Source organism: Archocentrus centrarchus, chromosome 7 (genome assembly GCF_007364275.1).
Source record: "Archocentrus centrarchus isolate MPI-CPG fArcCen1 chromosome 7, fArcCen1, whole genome shotgun sequence".
In the NCBI taxonomy this organism is placed as follows: domain Eukaryota; kingdom Metazoa; phylum Chordata; class Actinopteri; order Cichliformes; family Cichlidae; genus Archocentrus; species Archocentrus centrarchus.
The window spans coordinates 20,163,210-20,181,215 of record NC_044352.1 but is presented as its reverse complement, the minus strand read 5'-3'; the positions used below and the strand labels follow the sequence as shown (position 1 = coordinate 20,181,215).

The 18,006-nt window shown below is 41.6% G+C and overlaps 1 protein-coding gene across 2 annotated transcripts in view; it reads left to right on the top strand.

The window, feature by feature from the left end:
• The window catches only part of znf385a (zinc finger protein 385A), a 60,999-nt gene extending 43,603 nt beyond the window's left edge, over positions 1-17,396 (top strand). For both annotated transcript variants that reach the window (XM_030734182.1, XM_030734183.1), the window contains exons 4-8: positions 2,794-2,968; positions 9,493-9,852; positions 13,128-13,312; positions 13,550-13,642; positions 13,965-17,396. In XM_030734182.1, coding sequence (XP_030590042.1) covers positions 2,794-2,968; positions 9,493-9,852; positions 13,128-13,312; positions 13,550-13,642; positions 13,965-14,213 — 1,062 coding nt within the window. In that variant the 3' untranslated portion in view covers positions 14,214-17,396. The remainder of the gene's footprint in view (positions 1-2,793; positions 2,969-9,492; positions 9,853-13,127; positions 13,313-13,549; positions 13,643-13,964) is intronic.
• Positions 17,397-18,006: the final 610 nt, after the last annotated feature.

Sequence of the window (18,006 nt, the reverse complement as noted above, 5' to 3'; positions counted from 1 at the left end):
CACTCTCTGAATCTGAGGTTGCGTTCCCAGCCTTGTTTTCCAGTTCGGGCACTGACCTTGGTGTTGACATTCTCATCCTTTATCTGCCATATGTGAGGAGTACATTTTTAGGAGCTTATTGTGTCACAATCGTTGTATTTGTCTTTTCTTTTTTTTTTAAATCACAGTTTACCAATTTTCTTCCACCCATGTTCCCCTCATTTTGTGCATCATTCTAACCATCATTTTTTTCATCCCATGTGATCGCTCTCTAATGTGCCTCGCTCTTCTTTTGCCTGTCTCTCTCTAAGCAACCTTTTCCCCATCTTTCTAGATGTCTCCCTCTCTCGTGCTGCATTATTTACAGTGTGGAAATGCCTAAAATTGCCTGCCACTACTTATTATAAGATGCATTCGTCAAGGGCATGGATTAGTGTCTGGCTCTGACAGCCCCAGTGCATCTTGGGAAAGTGGTAGAGAGGAGACTTGAAGGGGAGGGACAGGAGGAAAGGATTTTTTTTTGGGGGGGGGGGAAGACATTGTCTCTGCATTGTGTGTGACTATGTAAGGTACTAAATGGTGGTTTATGCAGAATAACCTTGATGGCATGCTGCATTAGTGACATCACAGGCTCTATGGAGCTGCATTGACCAGCGTCACAACTGCTGCAGTGTGCTGATATGCATCTCTTATTTTCATCCCCTACTTTTCTTCCTCGCTGCTCACGTCGTGTTTTGTTCAACCATATTCACTCCACTTCTTGCTTGTGTTTTGTCTCCCTTTTTTTTTTCTTCCTTCCTCTTTCTCCTTTTGGAACTCCAGCTCTGCAATAGCTATGCTTTTATATCCCCCCCCTCAGAATGATAATCATTTGGGAAAGCAATTGTTCACTTTAAACTCGCTGCATAATGAAACACATGCATCACAAACTGTTGTGGTGCAGTTTTTCTATTTTCAGAGATTCGTCTCTCTTTATAAAGCTTCCCATTCTCAGTGCATCTTTTTTAATTTACCTTCCTTGTCTTGTAGTTCCCTGTGCTCCCTCCCTCTCCATCAGGACCTCACGGTGACACTCAGCTGCCTGGTAGCTGATCCCTTTGACTTGCTGGGAGAAGTCAAGAAAACCTTTGTGCCCGCTTTGTGATGTACTGCCATATACCTTTTAATCCCCCCCACATTCCCCTCTTCATCATGAGAGATCACTTCTCTTTCAGCAGTCTCTACCTCCACCCCCTTCTGCCCCCTCTCTCCACCTTGATCTGCAGGCTTTGCAAGTGCAGGTCCTTAAGACCCCTCTGACAGGGTACAGTTACAGCCTGGTGTGTCATCGTGGTTTAAGAGAAACATGTGATCTTCTTACTTACAGCAGCCAGTGCCCAAGGTTTGCCATGCCAGCTTGTGTGCTTGATGCTGCCAGACACACACACACACAGAAAGCAAATATAGACGACGAGGCTCTGTAACATTACTCATCACCCCCTGCCTGCTTTGCCGAGCCAGTCTATCGCCACACTTGAGCCTGTGGTCAGTGTGATGTCCTAAGCGTCAGTCAAATTCCCAGAGCCCTTCATGGCAGCTGTCAGCGACTCATCCCTGGCAACTAACTGTAATCCTGCTACTTAATAAATATCTTCATCATTGGTCCCTTGATACAATCATTTGGCCGACACCACACGTGCCACGCCACATCAGTTCACTCAACTGAGTGAATGTGTCTGTATCAGCAAGGAGCTGCTCATTTTTTCATAGTTGGACACATACTGTAATAAAGGGGTGATGGGGAAACAAAGGCCATAAACTTATATTTGTGTGTGTGTGTGTGTGTGTGTGGGTGGGGGGGGGGGGGGGGGGGGGGGGGGGGGTGAGCCAGTGAGCCTGTGAAATGACGTGTTTTGATTTTATAGTCACCATACTGTGAAGTCAGACAGCTATGTATAGCAACCCTGCATAACATCTGCCACATTGTTCCTGACTTACAAACATCTGTGCAGTAACACAGAAGCTAGAAACAGACTCCCATAATGTCCCATATTCTCTTCACAAATAACTCACTTGTTTACTCTGTGAGGAAATACATTAGTGAGTAGATAGCATGTCATCAGGAGATTAGACACAGTAGCTTCCATAATAAATCTCTGCAGCATTTTTTGTCTTTGCTGGAATGCAGGCTCAGCATGCGGATCCCCATTTTGTCTTTCCTGCCAGTTATTACAGACAACGACTTTCATGCTGGGCAGTATGTATATTTGGATTGCGTCCACTCCACTGGCAAGGATTGAAGTCAGAAATTTCACCCCAAATGGATGATGAGTATTCTGCAATATGTATATTCTAGCGGTTAAGGTAGGGATAGAAATGGACTAATGAGCCCTCCCAGCAGATGTGGCAGTCTACTGACCCTGAGTTCAACAGACATGAAAGCTGTGGCCAAGTGCTGATATGTGCTGATGATGATGATCTACAACACCTGTATAGTTACTGTTTCAATATAGTCCATCATAATTTATTCTTAATTCAAAAAATCTGACAAAAAGATGACTAAGGGACAAAGGAGCAGGCAGTTCTGAAGATGTCTGTCATCACATCATATCATCTGTTTTGTTATCTTGCATGTAATCTATCTCTCTGTTCACTGCCTGCTGCTCATCATGACTTTAGTCCCCAGAGTATATTAAATAACATGCTGTCATAATGGCATGCATGCATGCCAGGTGTCATGTTGAGTCTAATTCCACCCTGTTGTCTACCTGGGCATCTTGGCATTGGTGCATACTAATTAAATAAACTTCTTTTCCTATCCATGCTCTTCTTCAGAGCCAGGCCGAAGCCCACTACAAGGGGAACCGACACGCCAGGAGGGTCAAAGGCATTGAGACCTCTAAGAGTCGTCCTCAAGAAGGAGACAAACCTCATACCCTGCCCCCCACCTCCTCCCCATCTCCACCTGGAGCTCCTGGCACAGCCCCAGACAGTGAGCCCATCAAAGCAGGTGAGAGAATAGAAAAATACTACCATGAGCAAAAACTGGAAAAGTGCTTGGGAGAACGTTGTCGAAATAATCATTTCAGTCCACGCAGGATGTTCAGAGGCTTATGGTCTTTGTCAGAAAATGAATTGGAAAATATGCAAGAATAACAAAGGCATCTAATCACAGCGGCTTCGCAGCGTATTGCTGTCTTTGTGAGCATCTCAGCTCTATTTGTGGTTGGATTTGGCCGCAGCACATCTTAAAGCAGACGGCACGGTTCTGCAGAGGTTGGTAATGACAGTACTGCCTAAAATGTAAAAAAAATAAACATTTCATTTAGAAGATATATAGCTGAGCACATTTATTTTAGTTGCTAGCGCCGTGGGAGTCTTTTTATCGAGTAAGTATAATTGTAATGAGAGTTCAAATGTAAATGTTGAAATACAAAATACGCAGAAAGCTGCTTTGATTTATAAGAGTGGGAAACAGTTCAAGCCATAAGTTCAAGTTGCCTTTACTGCCTAGACACAGAAACATATATTATTAAACTTAATAGAGCATTTAAGCACAAGTAGGCAGAAATATACAAAAAGAAAAACAACCCCACCAAAATTTGAAAATAGACTGCCCTCCTCCTGCAGCACTCCACTCTCTTTTCCAATAACCCTCTTTATGCATGCATGTCAAGTCTGATAAAAGACAGACTTTTGGCTTCGCGTGGGATTCAAACCCTGTTTTTCCTCACTTGATCTGGTCTGAAATGACCTTTGATTGGTCAGAGTCTTCCATAATGAATTAGATTTTCTAAATTCTGAAAACAGAGGAGGAGTGTGCAGGAGTCTATTTTGCTTTCAAAACAATTACAATATGCCAAACGGTTATTATAGATTTTCTGTTTTCCACTGACCTCCAGACCATTTTGGCTTTCCCAGCTATACTTGAAAAACTTTTGGTCAGTCTGAATGCAGCTACAGTTAGAAAGTGCCAGTGATCACATGACTGTAGGGGAGTAAATTTATGGAAGATCTAACCCCATTATTCGTGGTTAAGAAATTTGAATAATCCCAAATTTTTTTGAAATTAAAACACTACCTCCTCATTCATTTAAAACATTGTCAATTATTACACTTACGTGGAAATCAAAAGTGGCACGAAAGGTTGAAGCATCATTACTGAGCCAGAGATAATCTTCTGGATTGGTTCAGATAAACTGAAAGACTTTATTTAGTTGACCAATCTAAATCTGGTGTGTGTCAATCCATTTAGTCTATGAGAGGGAGAACATGGTATGACAACATGGCAGCTTCTTGGCATCATTTCTAGAAACCCCCACTATGCTGTGTCTTTGTACACTCCTGAATATGCTACTACAATGCCTGACCATCCACTTGTTGGTAAAGAGTAGTCAGACTGATAATAAACAGACCAGAATTTAATCCAGCTTTTAGAAGGACAGAAACAGCAGCTGATCTAACTTTAATGAAAAGCAATTCACTGTAAGCAGATTAATTTATTAGTTAGTTAGCATGATGAAAGGCATGTTTGAGGCACTGCAAGATCTTTCTTTAGCAAAACATCTTTAACTTTGTTCCTGTTGTCTTAGTCTTGCTTTATCCCTCTCCCTCTGGCTCACCTTCATAATTCAAACTGTAATTTAGAGGCTGGGTACTGGTGTGCCTCTGCCCTTCTCCTCTGTCCATCAAACATTTTCCATTCCCTTAGTGTCACCACTCTGTTCTAGGATCAAACACTGGGCAATGAATAGACCAGTCGTGTTTTGGTGACATTTACAAAGGTTTCTGTAGCTGACTGTTTATCAGACATTTCCACCTTATTGATGGGAGGGCACAGAACAAACACAGTGAATTAACCCCTTAACTGGCAAGGGCCCGGTGACGGGCCGTTTGTAGTCCCTTTTATATGGCAGGCTAGACCCTCCCATTTTTATTGACACGTCATTCGGCCAATCATGTAACTGGCTGCACCAAATCACCTGACAAAGCTACGTGACGCCCTCTGAGTATTATTGGCTCTGGGAAACCCATTTCTTAACATGATTGGCCGAATGAGGTGTCAGTCAAAATGGGCGGGTCTAGCCTGCCATATAAATGCACTTCATTCGGCCCGCGGACCAGACGCAGCCGATTAATAGGCTATGAAATGGGTTGTTCAGAGCCAATAATGACCAGAAGGCGTTATGTAGTTTTTGTCAGGTGATTTTTTTGCTGCCAGTTAAGGGGTTAAAAGATGAAACTCGGGTCCAGCAAAAGCCTCAATGCAGCATGCCGGAGCAAAGGTTTTAGCATTTCAGTGTTTTTCTGTCCATAAAAATAACACTTAAGATTTTCTTGTAGTTAGTCCCAGGCAAGTAAGAAGTTCAGTCCTTTGTACTGTCTTTCCTCATGGGAGATCTGAGGTCAGCTTCACATAAATCCTCATTAGTGACACTTCCTGCTGTGAACTCCAAGAGCATGAGAAGCCAAAACAAGCCTGCCATGATCGAGCTCTGAAAGTAGCAACATGTGAAAGAATGCCTTTTTCCAACCAAGGGTCTTTCTCGTGACCTTGGAACCTTGCCTCTTCCTGATTTTGTTGCACGCTTGCTTATGTGTGTTTGTTGTTCATGCTTGTGTGTATGTGTGCCTTTAGTGTCAGCTGTTGCTCAATGGTAGGGGGACAGAGCTCTGGGAGCAGCCAGCTGTGCGTTTCAACAACTGGGAAACCAGTGTCTGAGGGACAGACAGTGATTTGGGCTGTGGAGTTTAATGTGGGTCAACCTGGGGCCACTTACTTAAAAAATAGAGATATGTTAGGATATATGCATAATGGTAATCATGTACACACAAATACACACATGCATAATCAATGTAGTAGACCCAGGCATAAAGATGGAAGAATAAAGAGGTGATTTTGGTGCAAATCCCACACAACATAGAGCAGCATTTGTCTTTGATGCTGAGCAACATTTCTTGTTGGCAGTCTCTTTGTTGCTCTCAGCTTTCTGCAACATCACCATCATTTTAGACATTCAGATATATGCAACAGTAGCCCAGTCTATCTTTGGTGAAATGAATTCAGCACAATTTGCTATTAACATATCAAAAACAGAATATATTAAGAACTTGCTGAGGGCTGAGACAGTGAAAGGTTATCCAATGTTGTTTAAAAACTGCTTCTTCAATCTGACGGATTCCCAGAGCAGGTCATGAGTTTTAAACCAATCAAAGGATATGTGGTTAGCATTGTCCCCCATCAGGGAGGCCTTTGGCTTTGGGAAATTTGGACTGGCAAGCTGAGGGTTTGGCTAAGCCTGCAAGTGATGGAGAGGCAGCTGTTATATTGGAGAGAAACTCTGGTCTTCCCTCTGTCCTTCCTTTCCTCCTTCTCCCTCTGCTCTCTGACACTCCCATTCTAATGAGGGGCTCTGTTAAAACCACCCTGATATTATAGCACTCTTTACTCCACACAAACATTCACAGGCGCACACACCCAAGGTCAATTAAACAGATGACTTTCATGTGATGGCTTGAATTGCATGGCTGTGAGGTGACCGTAGTATTAAGTTACACTGAGCTAATGTTTGCTTCATGCTTTGTCTGTTTATTGTTAGCATTTGAGTTTAAATGAGGAAGTCGGGGAATTCATCAGCTTTTTGCCTCCTTAGTGGACTATTTGATGAAACTGCCTGAAATAACAGCACCTGATATGGCACAACTGTGGATGTCCGGGTGTGTTTGTGTGTGTGTGTCTGTGTGTACAGTGTGTGTGTGTGTGTGTGTGTGTGTGTGTGTGTGTGTGTGTGTGTGTGTGTGTGTGTGTGTGTGTGTGTGAGACTCAGAGTTCGGATACAGGCCAGACGGGGAAAAGGCACTCAAATGCATTATGAATGTGACTCCGCTCTTGTAAGGCCAGCATTGAGTTTCGTAGCTCGTTAATCATTGAGAATGAGCATGGCAGGGGCAGTGGTGGCAACCAGAGTCATCCTGCCTAATCCTGACATACACATATCATGCTCACAAACACACACACACAAAGAAACAAACCGCCAGTCTGACACCTGAAGTCAGTACCCTGATCCTGCGGTAAACCTCCTGGTAGTTTTTGCTTGACAAGTAGGATGATGACATATAACTAAGTACTGCAAGCAACTTTTTTGTGGGGGTGGGAGGGACAAAGGGGGCAGGAGGGTGGGGATTATATTACACCAATTCCTTTTGACATTTAAAATAAACAAAGCAAAAGCATCCCTGCATAATGTTCCACCTACACACACCAGATTCACTGCAATAATAATGCTCTTGTTGTGCTTTATTTGGTGTATATGTGTGTTATAAACATTATGCTATATCAGATAATATTATGTCACACTATGGAAATTTTCACACTTCAGGGATATGGATTAACTGTTGCGGAAAGCACTGTGTTGAATCCTGTGGCTTAAACAACAAAACTGTTCCCACGGAGCACATACTATACTAGCTTTAATTTCCTGAGGTGGATTTAGGCAATGCAGGCATTCCAGGCTATAGTGTGAAGCATCTGGATTGAGTTATCCTTCTGTTGACCTCTCTCCATGAATAATATCATCTTCCATTGTAATGTGAGGTCAGTTAACAGAGGGAATGGCCAGTTAACTGATATATATCCGTGTTTCATTTGATAACATCCTGTGTTTTGGGAGAATTGAGTAACTGAGTAAAAGTAAGAAATTCTAGTGATTTGCCTTTCTGCCCTGAGAGGATGTTTCATTATTTTAATTTAAGTCTGTAAAAATGAAAAAAGAAACATTGTATGTATGTGTTTTATTGTAAAAATTGGATTTTGGGTTGCTGTGATTGTTAGCTTAGCCCATGAGGGTTGAGCTGAACTTGTTCTAAAGGGGAAAAGTATATGAAACATTCGCTGTAGTGCTGTATGAGGTGCAATAGTGACTAAATGTTGGTTTGTTATAGCAGAACTCCAGGCCATCATGGATCATGAAGCCCCTCATTACTGTTTGGCCAGCCAACACTTGGCCCACTTGATTTTAATTCAAACCAAATGTTATGGATGTGGATTCGGGGTTTGTTTCTTAGCATTTCTTAGCACTGTTAAGAAGCCGCAGTCTGAACGTAATAGTGGAGAGAACTACTTGGGATTTTCCATTATGCTGCCTTCTTGCACTTGCAGGTACAAGCTCTGCACTTAGCTTAATAAGTTCAGTCAGTGCTGTGAAAAAGTGGGCATATTATAAACCTCAAACAGCACTTTGATCCAGGACTGCTTTATGAAGTCCTCGGTGCCACATAGAGTAAAAAATATTCTTTTTTTTTTCCCCCCTTTTAGCAGAACATCTGTTTGAGAAATGCTCTATGTAGCCAGCAGTTCTGCAGCTGGAAACTTCCAGTATGGAAAGAGAGGGAGTTTTGATCTTGGAAAGCATTGGAATGGAAAGCACTCACAATGGCATCTTCGACAGAGATGATGCAATGGAGAAACCAGGCCAGAATATACAAATTATTATAAAGTCATAAGAGTCAAAGTGGAACAATGATAAACATATCATGGCCTCTGTCATGCGACAAAATAACAATGTATGAATGAATCTATAAAAGGAAATTAAGCAATTAGACTGAAATTTTGTTTTTTTCTCAAAAAATACCGTGCATTATCCCTTTACTACCATAATCCAGTGAGGCTTTTCTGCTGCCTGTTTTTGGCGCTATATCCTGCGGAGCGGCATTTGGAGAAAGGCCTCCTAGGCCCTGCTAATGAGGGGCGCCATGAATAGTCCACCCCAATTTAGGTGTCTTTTTTTCAGCCAGGACTCGGTGCTCAGTGAATACCAAATGCCTGAAAGTATGTGGGTGGTGAGCCTGAAATGTATATATAAACATACTGTGTGATTAAAAACAGAAAATGTAACCATGAACACAAGAAGAATCTAGAGGGTATGCAACAGAAAAAGTGAGAGGAGTGCTTACTTAAAGATGCTCACTTACAAAGCAAGTGCCATTATTGCCTCCACCCCAGCCAAAAATATCAGGTGTGTAGGGGAAAAGACTAAACATGCACAGGCCGCGGTAACTGTTTCCTGTTTCTCCCTTTGGAAACATTTCAGTAAGATGACCCCACATCACTGAAAAATTGACTTGAAAACTTCAAAAAGCTTGGAAACATTAAATGTGTGCCCATACATCCATACATATGGGTCATATGGTTTCTTCCTCTGATCTATTTTATGTGTAACTTAAATTAAAAGGAGCTCTTGTAACCAATTACAGGCTGCAGTGTAGGGAATAAAAAGCACTTTTAAGTGTAAACACTTTATGTTGGTTTTTCTGATCTATGGAGCAGACGTTGCCTTCCATATTCAGCTGGGAGCGGTGGGGATGTTGTTACACAGCATTTAGCTTTTCTTTTTTTATTACTGTTTGAATTGTGAACTTTTTGTACTATTTAAATATTTTTTACTTTATTTTATGTATTTACATTTAATATGTTACTTTCATTGTTCATTCCTTTGTTTTGTTTTTTGTTGTTGTTTTTGTTTTTTGTTTTTTTAGATGAAGCACGGCCTATGTCACAGTTAAATGGGCCCCTACTGGCACCGGGGCCCCTTCCCCCTCTTCCAACCCCACCGACCCCACCCATGGACTCCCCTGTGCCATCAGTGTGCCCTCTCATTCCCACACCTACTCCTCCCCTGGTCCCCCCGACTTCCTCCTCCCCAGGCTGCAGCAGTGGAAGCACCAACTCAGACCAGTCTGGATCAGGAACCCCAGTTTTAGGAGCTGTTGGCATTTCGACCTCAAGCAGCCCGTCCAACCCAGAGACAGAGGAGGACAAGGCCAAGAAGCTGCTGTACTGCTCACTGTGCAAGGTGGCTGTGAATTCCCTGTCACAACTGGAGGCCCACAACAAAGGTAGGTAATCTGTGAGCAATCATATATTGAAATCATTGAGCTTCCCTAGATTTAACAGGAAATACAGCCATCTGGAATTAACTGTAGTCTTTTTTTTTTTGTTTTGTTTTGTGCTGATGAAAGTTTTCCTGCATCTTTACAGCTTGGGTTGGATTCCTCACTGTTTACACAAGCCACAGTGTTTTTGATGGAAACAAAATGTATCACATCCTGCGTGGATTTTCGTGAAGAAAGACACATGCAAACACTTGCAAAGATGTGGTTATACATTCCTAAACTAGAATTCAAAAATAACTGAAAGTTTGAAGTCCAAACATTGTACTCTTGTTTTTGAATTTCTGGATAATCAACTCAGCAAAAACTGGAATTTATTGAAACCACAGTTCAAATTTTACACTCTGTAATGAATTAGTTATGTAATGACACTTGCTGTTAAATTCTCTCTTGCAGCAATAATTTTACAGCACATATCACTATCTTTTTTTTTTTTTTTTAATTATGCTCTCCTCCCAAAACAACTACTGCATTTTGGATTTTTTGCAGTATCCTTGAAATAGATTCGATCAAAATTCAAAATTTGAAGGATGATGATTAATAATACCTTTATGAGTTGTTATAACACAGTTATTATAACAGAAGGTGCTGACATGTTTGGTCGTTGTAACTCAGCATTGATGTCTTGTTTTCTAAGAACTGTCTGTGCCTCACCTGTGTGAGTCCATTCTTTAATACTGCAAACCCTCCTTCGGCCAAGCCTACTTTCTTCTTTTCCATTAGGCATAAGTAGTCAAAATACATCTTCCCCACAGAAAAATTTCTTTTTTTTTTTGTCATTTGTAGCACAGAGCATAACAAATGTTCTCTGGAGTCTTCCAAATGGAAACGGAAAAGCAGAGGAGGATGTTTAAGGTGTTAAAACCACAGCGTGAATGCAAAAATATTGCTTATTATGTGGGTGAACTCGCCACAGTTTGGGTTTAAATACTCTGTCAGACGACTCTCATACACGACAACATTTTTTCATGGTTACACGCACCCCGAGGTGCTGGCTGTACCCTTTAATCCTTTCTGAACTGCCAACTTAGATAGCTTCTTCATGTTTCACAGGACTGTACTGCTGGGCTTCCTCTCTGGCTTTTGGGAGTTCGAAGTATATGCGCATGCATATACATGAAGCACACATAAAGTACGCATAAACTACACCACAGACAGAGACATTACACATAATAAAGGACTGACTCCAACATCAGTGTAACTGTGTCCTCCCTGCTTTGAGTAATCTTAGCCCGAGCCAACTCAATCAGACATGAAAGCATCTGATAAATACTGCACTTATAATTTTGCCATAGGATGCACTGATATGGATGGACTACCCTTTGCAGGTTTTTTCACCCTCTGATTAATGGTTTATCATTCTTACCACACATCAGTACTTTTGTGTTGTATCTGTCTCCAAGCATTGGCATGTTTCCTATGTTTATAGTATAAAAAAAGATCAAGCACAGCTTAAACATGATCCTGGGTCATTGCCTGCTGGCAGCCGGTGGGCTCCGAAGTTCAAGCCTTGGATGACTAAAAGTTGAAATAGCTGAAACTCCATGAGGAAAACCATCTGGAAACAATCAACTTCACTCATTCTAAAAATCAAAACTGTGTGCATTAGCAGGGTTCAAAAATGAAAGCATATGTCATGCAGACACCCAGACATGAACAGTATGCGTGGCACACGATGAACTGCCCAAGACTAAAAATAAATAAATAAATAAAACGGGAATAAAGATTTGTAAGTCATGATAGTTCAGCATTTATGCAACAGTTTAATTTCAGTACCGTCACATGTTTTTGTGTTTTTCAAATGCTGCCTCCTTTTGCTTGGTCTACACCCCGAACTTTACAAAAAAAAAAAAAAAAAAATCCACTGGGCTGTCAGACCAAAATAGAACAAAAGTGAAAACAGGCACCCAAGAGCACATTTTTTGGCCACAAGCAAGCCTTTCTCCCCACTGAAGCCCACAGCCTCCATGCCCCCCACGTCCACCCCACCCTGATGATTTCTCCAACTTCTGTAACCTTAACACTGTTCAAAGGGATTTTAGGGAGTGATTCAAATCAAAGTCAGAGCCAAAGACAGGGGAATGCTATTCTTGCAGCATTGCAGTAAAGTGAAGTGGGAGATTTCATCCAAGTACAAAATGTGCGATTATTTAATGAGAGACTATTTTAGCACTCTCTTAATAATATGCAGTATGCAAGATCATACTTCCCTATGCTGTCCTCTTTGCAGCTGCATAGACTAGGACTTATCCAAATAAAGAAAATATTGAAATTAAAATTTGATTTTTTTTTTTTTTAATTATTGTTGGACTCATGATGGGTAAATAATATAATGCCAGATGGAGTCTGTTGCTCAGACATTTAACAGGGCTGGTTTTACATGCTAATATGTTTTTATGTCAAACGGCTTCATTTCCAAGAAACAGCTCTATGAATTTCATTAATATGTCTGGTGCTACAATCTGTGATGTAACCTGCCTTTTGTTTACTCAGCAGTATTACTGTTTGGGATAATAGTGATCTGTTCAAACAGTAAAGAGCATGGTGCCATGCTTTTACAACATAGGAAATGCATGATTGCAGATCCATATAAAGACTAGACCAGTCCTGCATCTCATAATAATATGCCCCTAAATTTCCAAACACTGACATTTATAGTCAGTATTTTTTAATGTGATAATAAAGGCTCAATAATTCACATTTTCATTGATAATGCTAGATGAAGATTATGGATAATGGATATAATAAAGTACAGTACACACTATTTGGCCTTATCCTACCTACTCCAGTGAGCCATATATCATCAATCACTTATATTATTGAGATTAAAGAGGGTTTGGGTTGATCTTCCAGATCACAAACTGCACAGCTGTGTGACTGCTGCCCTCTTGTGGTGAAAGCTTTGCTCTGCAACTTTGTGCAGAATTCATTCTGTGTGGGTATTCAAGCCGGTGGTTTATAATCTTTTGTGCCATGCTCTGACATTTTTCACTGTCATTGTTTTCCAGCAGTAATTTTCGCTACAGAAAAATTCTGTCCAATCCTGTTTTACTTCAGACAGGTGGATGCAGTATGACTCATATGTTACAAATAGTGTTTCACTGTCACCATATTATTACATTTTTTTATATTAGCTTTTAAATGTGTAATTTCATCTTGGCTAATGGCAATGCTGAACTGTGTTTTTACTCATATGTGTGTGTTTGTTTCTGGCTCTGCAGGTACTAAACACAAAACTATCCTAGAGGCACGGAGCGGGCTGGGCCCTATAAAGGCATATCCTCGCCTGGGCCCCAAGCCAAGTGGAGAGCAGGGAGGGGGGCCAGTGGACCCCAACACTCAGGAACGTACCTTCCACTGTGAGATCTGCAATGTGCGGGTCAACTCTGAACTGCAACTAAAACAGGTAAGATGGCGGTGATGATGTAAGCATTTCTATATCTAAAAATATAAAAATTAGACTGGCATTTAGATTTATTAGCACAATTTATGTCCTGTTATTGACATATATTCAGTCCAAACAATTCTGCAATTTGACATAGCTGTATTTTTTTCTCTCCATGCTATTATGTTTTAATCCAGTTACTGTCCAGTCTAACATAATAGGAAAAGTAATTTGTGTTGCTATGATCTTTATTTTTAGCACATATCAAGTCGAAGGCACCGGGACGGCATGGCAGGCAAGCCTAACCCCCTCCTCAGCCGACACAAGAAGCACAGGGGAGCTGATCTGACGGTAACATTTTACCACCGATTTTTGACAAAACAAACGTGAACCCCAGAGATCAGATAGAAAGTGGCACTTGAGAATATTAATGTTGTGAGGCTTTGGAGTTGTTAGAGCATGTTGGTTTGATCCCCACAAAAGCCCATCAATAGTTCTGTTTTTCAGCCTCGTCCACTTAGCCCAGCCTCACTGAAACCTCTGAATTACGACAGATCCAAAGAGTCTGAAGGGGATGTTCTGTAACGGTTTATGTGCTGACCTTCTGGAACTAATCATTATAACCCTCTCTCCTCTCTCTCTTGTCTCGTACCCTTTTTGATTCTGTTTTTAGTCTTCTTTGACCTTCTCCAAGGATCTCACCAAAGCTTTGGGTGCCGGGCTGTTGCCCAACCCCTTGGCGGTTGCAGCAGCAATGGCCGCTGCAGCATCCTCAAACCCACTGGCTCTCCGTGCAGCTGCTCCCGCGCATCATCCACCTCATCACATCTTGCAAGGCCCGCCTCTCAGCCACGCAATCCTGAGACCTGCCCCGGGGCCCATCCGCACCACCCACGGGCCAATCCTCTTCTCTCCTTACTGACACATCACCTTCTGACTTCAGCCAGTCAGGAACAGCCACTCCAAAAGCACACTGTGAAGATACAAACATGATCAACAAACAGCAAATGTTGGGGGGTGGGAATCTGATAATTTAAATATCTGACTGAGAATAGCAAGGGAACAGTGGAAAGGAGTACAAGCATATGTCTCTATTTTTTTCCTTTACCTGAAACTCTCCATTCACTCTCCCTCCATTTCAAAAGACTTCTGAGTGATCTGCAGATGGGATTATCAGAGGAGGGAAACTCATTATGCATCGAACTCCCTTGTACATTTCTCACCTCCCCTTGTCCCTCCCTTGCACTGTGGCCCTCTTGTGGCCACCTCAATAGCTACAGAAGAAACACATGCAGACCTTTCTAGAAACATTCAACCACATGTAGTGTTACATAATTATTCGGGGACAGCTTGTTTTTCACCTGTCATCATGGCTCAATGTGTTCTTCCCATCCTATGCACCTCAAAAACCAAGACAATAATGTTATGTCAGTAGGGTAGCTGCTTCCATCAGTCTTTGCTGTGTGCGCCCCATGTAGCTATGCAGGCCTCAGCGGCACTGTACATGTCCTGCTCTGTGCCGGAGGTCAGCAGCTCTTCAATTTGTGACATTAGGTCTTTGCTAGATACAACATGACTTTGGCTGACAGGCAGGTGGTAGCCGCATCTGAACATGTCCGATGGTTGGGGGGATGAGTAGAGCAGAAAAGTGACTGTGGGGGATTGTTCTCCGCTGTCATTTCCTGAGAGGGTGAGGTGAGAGGAAGGCTGGCACGGGTCACTGGACGGATTCACCACGGGCAGCTTTCAGACATACACAGGCCTGGACAAATATGTGTTTTAAAATAGATTGTACCAACAAAAATTGCTACAGGGCACATCTGCCAACCTCCATAACAGTCAGAGAATGGGCTCACCAAAGGGGAGAGGAGATGGAAGGAGCAGCAGAGATCACACATTGATACATACTGTACTGCTGGGGTTTAATATTTGATCACCATCTTTAGCTTTGATTGCATTTTTTGGAAAGAGTTTTGCGCTTTTACAAACAGTAGTCTGAAATACAGTACTTGAGAAAGAAAGCATAGGTGCTGTTTGGCATGACTTCAGTTTGGACTATCTCAAAGCTTATCATCATCCTCACATCTTCCTGGTCTTCATTCACAGGCTCACTGCGTAGGTGGGCAAGTATGACTTGTGTATGACCCTTTGTCCTAATGTTTTGATATTGTTTCTGCATGCCACCTCACAGTAGGATGCTACACGGACAGTTTTCTGCATCACTGGGTTGACCTCTCCCATTTCTGCCCTATCCTTCTCCTCACCTCCCTATTATCCAAAGGTTCATATGAGTCTATTGTGGGAGGCACATCAACACTGGCAACCATGATGCTTAAAGGCAACAAATTAAATAGAGGAAGTTGAAAGCCAAATACATTCTTTGAAAAATGATCTTGAGCTGGAGTGACAACCAAGCCAGAAGCCTAGAGAAGCCGCCCGGAGCGGGAGTGGAGACGTCCAGCCCAAGGCATCTATTGATACTTCCTGTCTTACAACTGAAAGCCATGAAACGCACCATGATTTGTTTTCTTTTACAAAGACTGGTGAGCACTTTGTTTTTCTTGTTTGGTTTGGACTATTGGTTTACATTTATATCACACATTAAAAAAGAGCAAAATAGAAAACACGCTAAAAAATATTTTTGTAGTTAGGAAATGTTATTAACTTCATCAAGGGAAACAAAGAAAAGGGTGGAATCATCAGATGGCATATTATATAAGTGACTCAGACAGAATTATATAAACAGGCAGATCAACTGACTCAGTGGGGAGCCACAATTGCTAGCTTAGCAGCAGCAGCAGCAGACCCATCTTGCCTGACAGCTTGAAACTAACACCCTTTTCTGAACGAGATGTACACTGTGCCCTTTCATTGAGAAGCAATGAGCTCTAATGTCTTACCTTTGTCTGAATATTGCAATGCAATGAGCAATTTTTATCAGAGTGACTTGTTATCATTGTGACATGTTGTGACATATTGTCTGGAGTCATGTGTAAAGTGGGAGCACACCGGCTGACTGACTGACTTTTCTGTTCTTCCATGAGAAGTACAACTTCTTGAGGGGATTGAACCGGGGACTGAGAGACAGAAGTGTAGCTAGACATAGGGACTGACCCTTCATATTAAAGGGCCTTTTTACTATGGTAATCTCTGCTTGGGGAACAGGGTACAACACCAGGTATCAAGGGATTAAAGCTAGATCTGTTCAACAGGTTTTTGTTTTATTTGGACTTAACAAATTGCATTATTATTTTTTTCTGTGTGTGAGAAATGTGTCTAAGTGAAAATCTGGAGGAACATTATCAATGCCATTACTTAAGAAGAGAAGCTGGCTCAGCGTCAGCTTCCACCATTGTGCTCTTTTCGTTGCTGAACGTAATCTTCAAATTCATTTTGTGAGTGTAATACTATTCCAGGATCCTTGCTTTTCTTCCTGTTGGTGTGTGTACTATAAGTATTCTAGTGTGTGTTGGGACCTGCTCTCTCCCCACTCCCCACCAATCAGAGACAGAGGCAACCTGGATCTACAAAGTGGCCTAATACAACAGTGGGGACAAAAACCTGCATGTGTTTGGTATGGCGAGATTCATCTGTCGTTCTGGATTCAGCCACAGAGTTGACCAATAACCGAGCCTTATCAAAGTACTGCAAAAGTGTCCCTGGTAGGTCAGTCAAGTAGCACCACGTGTTCATATTGTCCTTGATATGTTCATAAAGTGGTAAATACCAGAGAGTCATTTTCATCATTCACATGTGGGAAATAAATGGTATTCCTATTTTCTGGACAGGTATTTCATGTTAGCTGTGTTTAGGCTACTAGCCTTAGCCTTATTCTGCCCTCAGTCTTTCTCAGAGCAGAGAGAGAGAGATGTAGAGGCTATGGTGTAATTTTGTCTTGCCAATAAATTTATTTTTGAATTTCATTATTAGAGGGACAAAGAGTTTGTATGGCAAATTGTAGCAATACCTGACTCATTCTGGCTACTCTTGTTTATTGCAATAAGAAAATTAAACAATAAATGTGTATGTGAGTAAAACATTATAAATGTAATTTAAATGAAAAAGAAACTTTATGGTAAATACTACTGGTATCAAGAGAAACCATGGTGGAAAAAAGTAAATGTCAATAAATCATTAAATGATACTGTCTGTAGAGTTTTTATGAATCAAATAGTGTGGTGCCTTCTAATTCATGAAGAAAAATACTAAACATATCCACGCATCCATCTATCTGCTTATCCAACTAGACTGAGCAGGTGGTGGACTACAGCCTGACAGGTGTCCAGTCCATCACAGGGATAGAATTAAAATCAGGTCCATCAGATAGAAATTATAAAATTATGCCTCCCAATACCGATCACCATCACAACACATTAACTTAAGAGTTCTATCATATCTACTTTTCTACTTCACTCACTGGCCACTTTATTAGGTACACCTGTTCAACTACTCGTTAATGCAAATATCTAATCAGCCAATCACATACAGTAGCAGCAATTCAATGCATTTAGGCATGTAGACATGGTCAAGACAACCTGCTGAAGTTCAAACCAAGGATCAGTTGCTGGTGCCGGACGGGCTGGTCTGAGTATTTCAGAAACTGCTGATCTACTGGGATTTTCCTACACAACCATCTGTGGGGTTTACAGAGAACGGTCTGAAAAAGAGAAAATATTCAGCGAGTGACAGTTCTCTGGGTGAAAATGCCTTGTTGA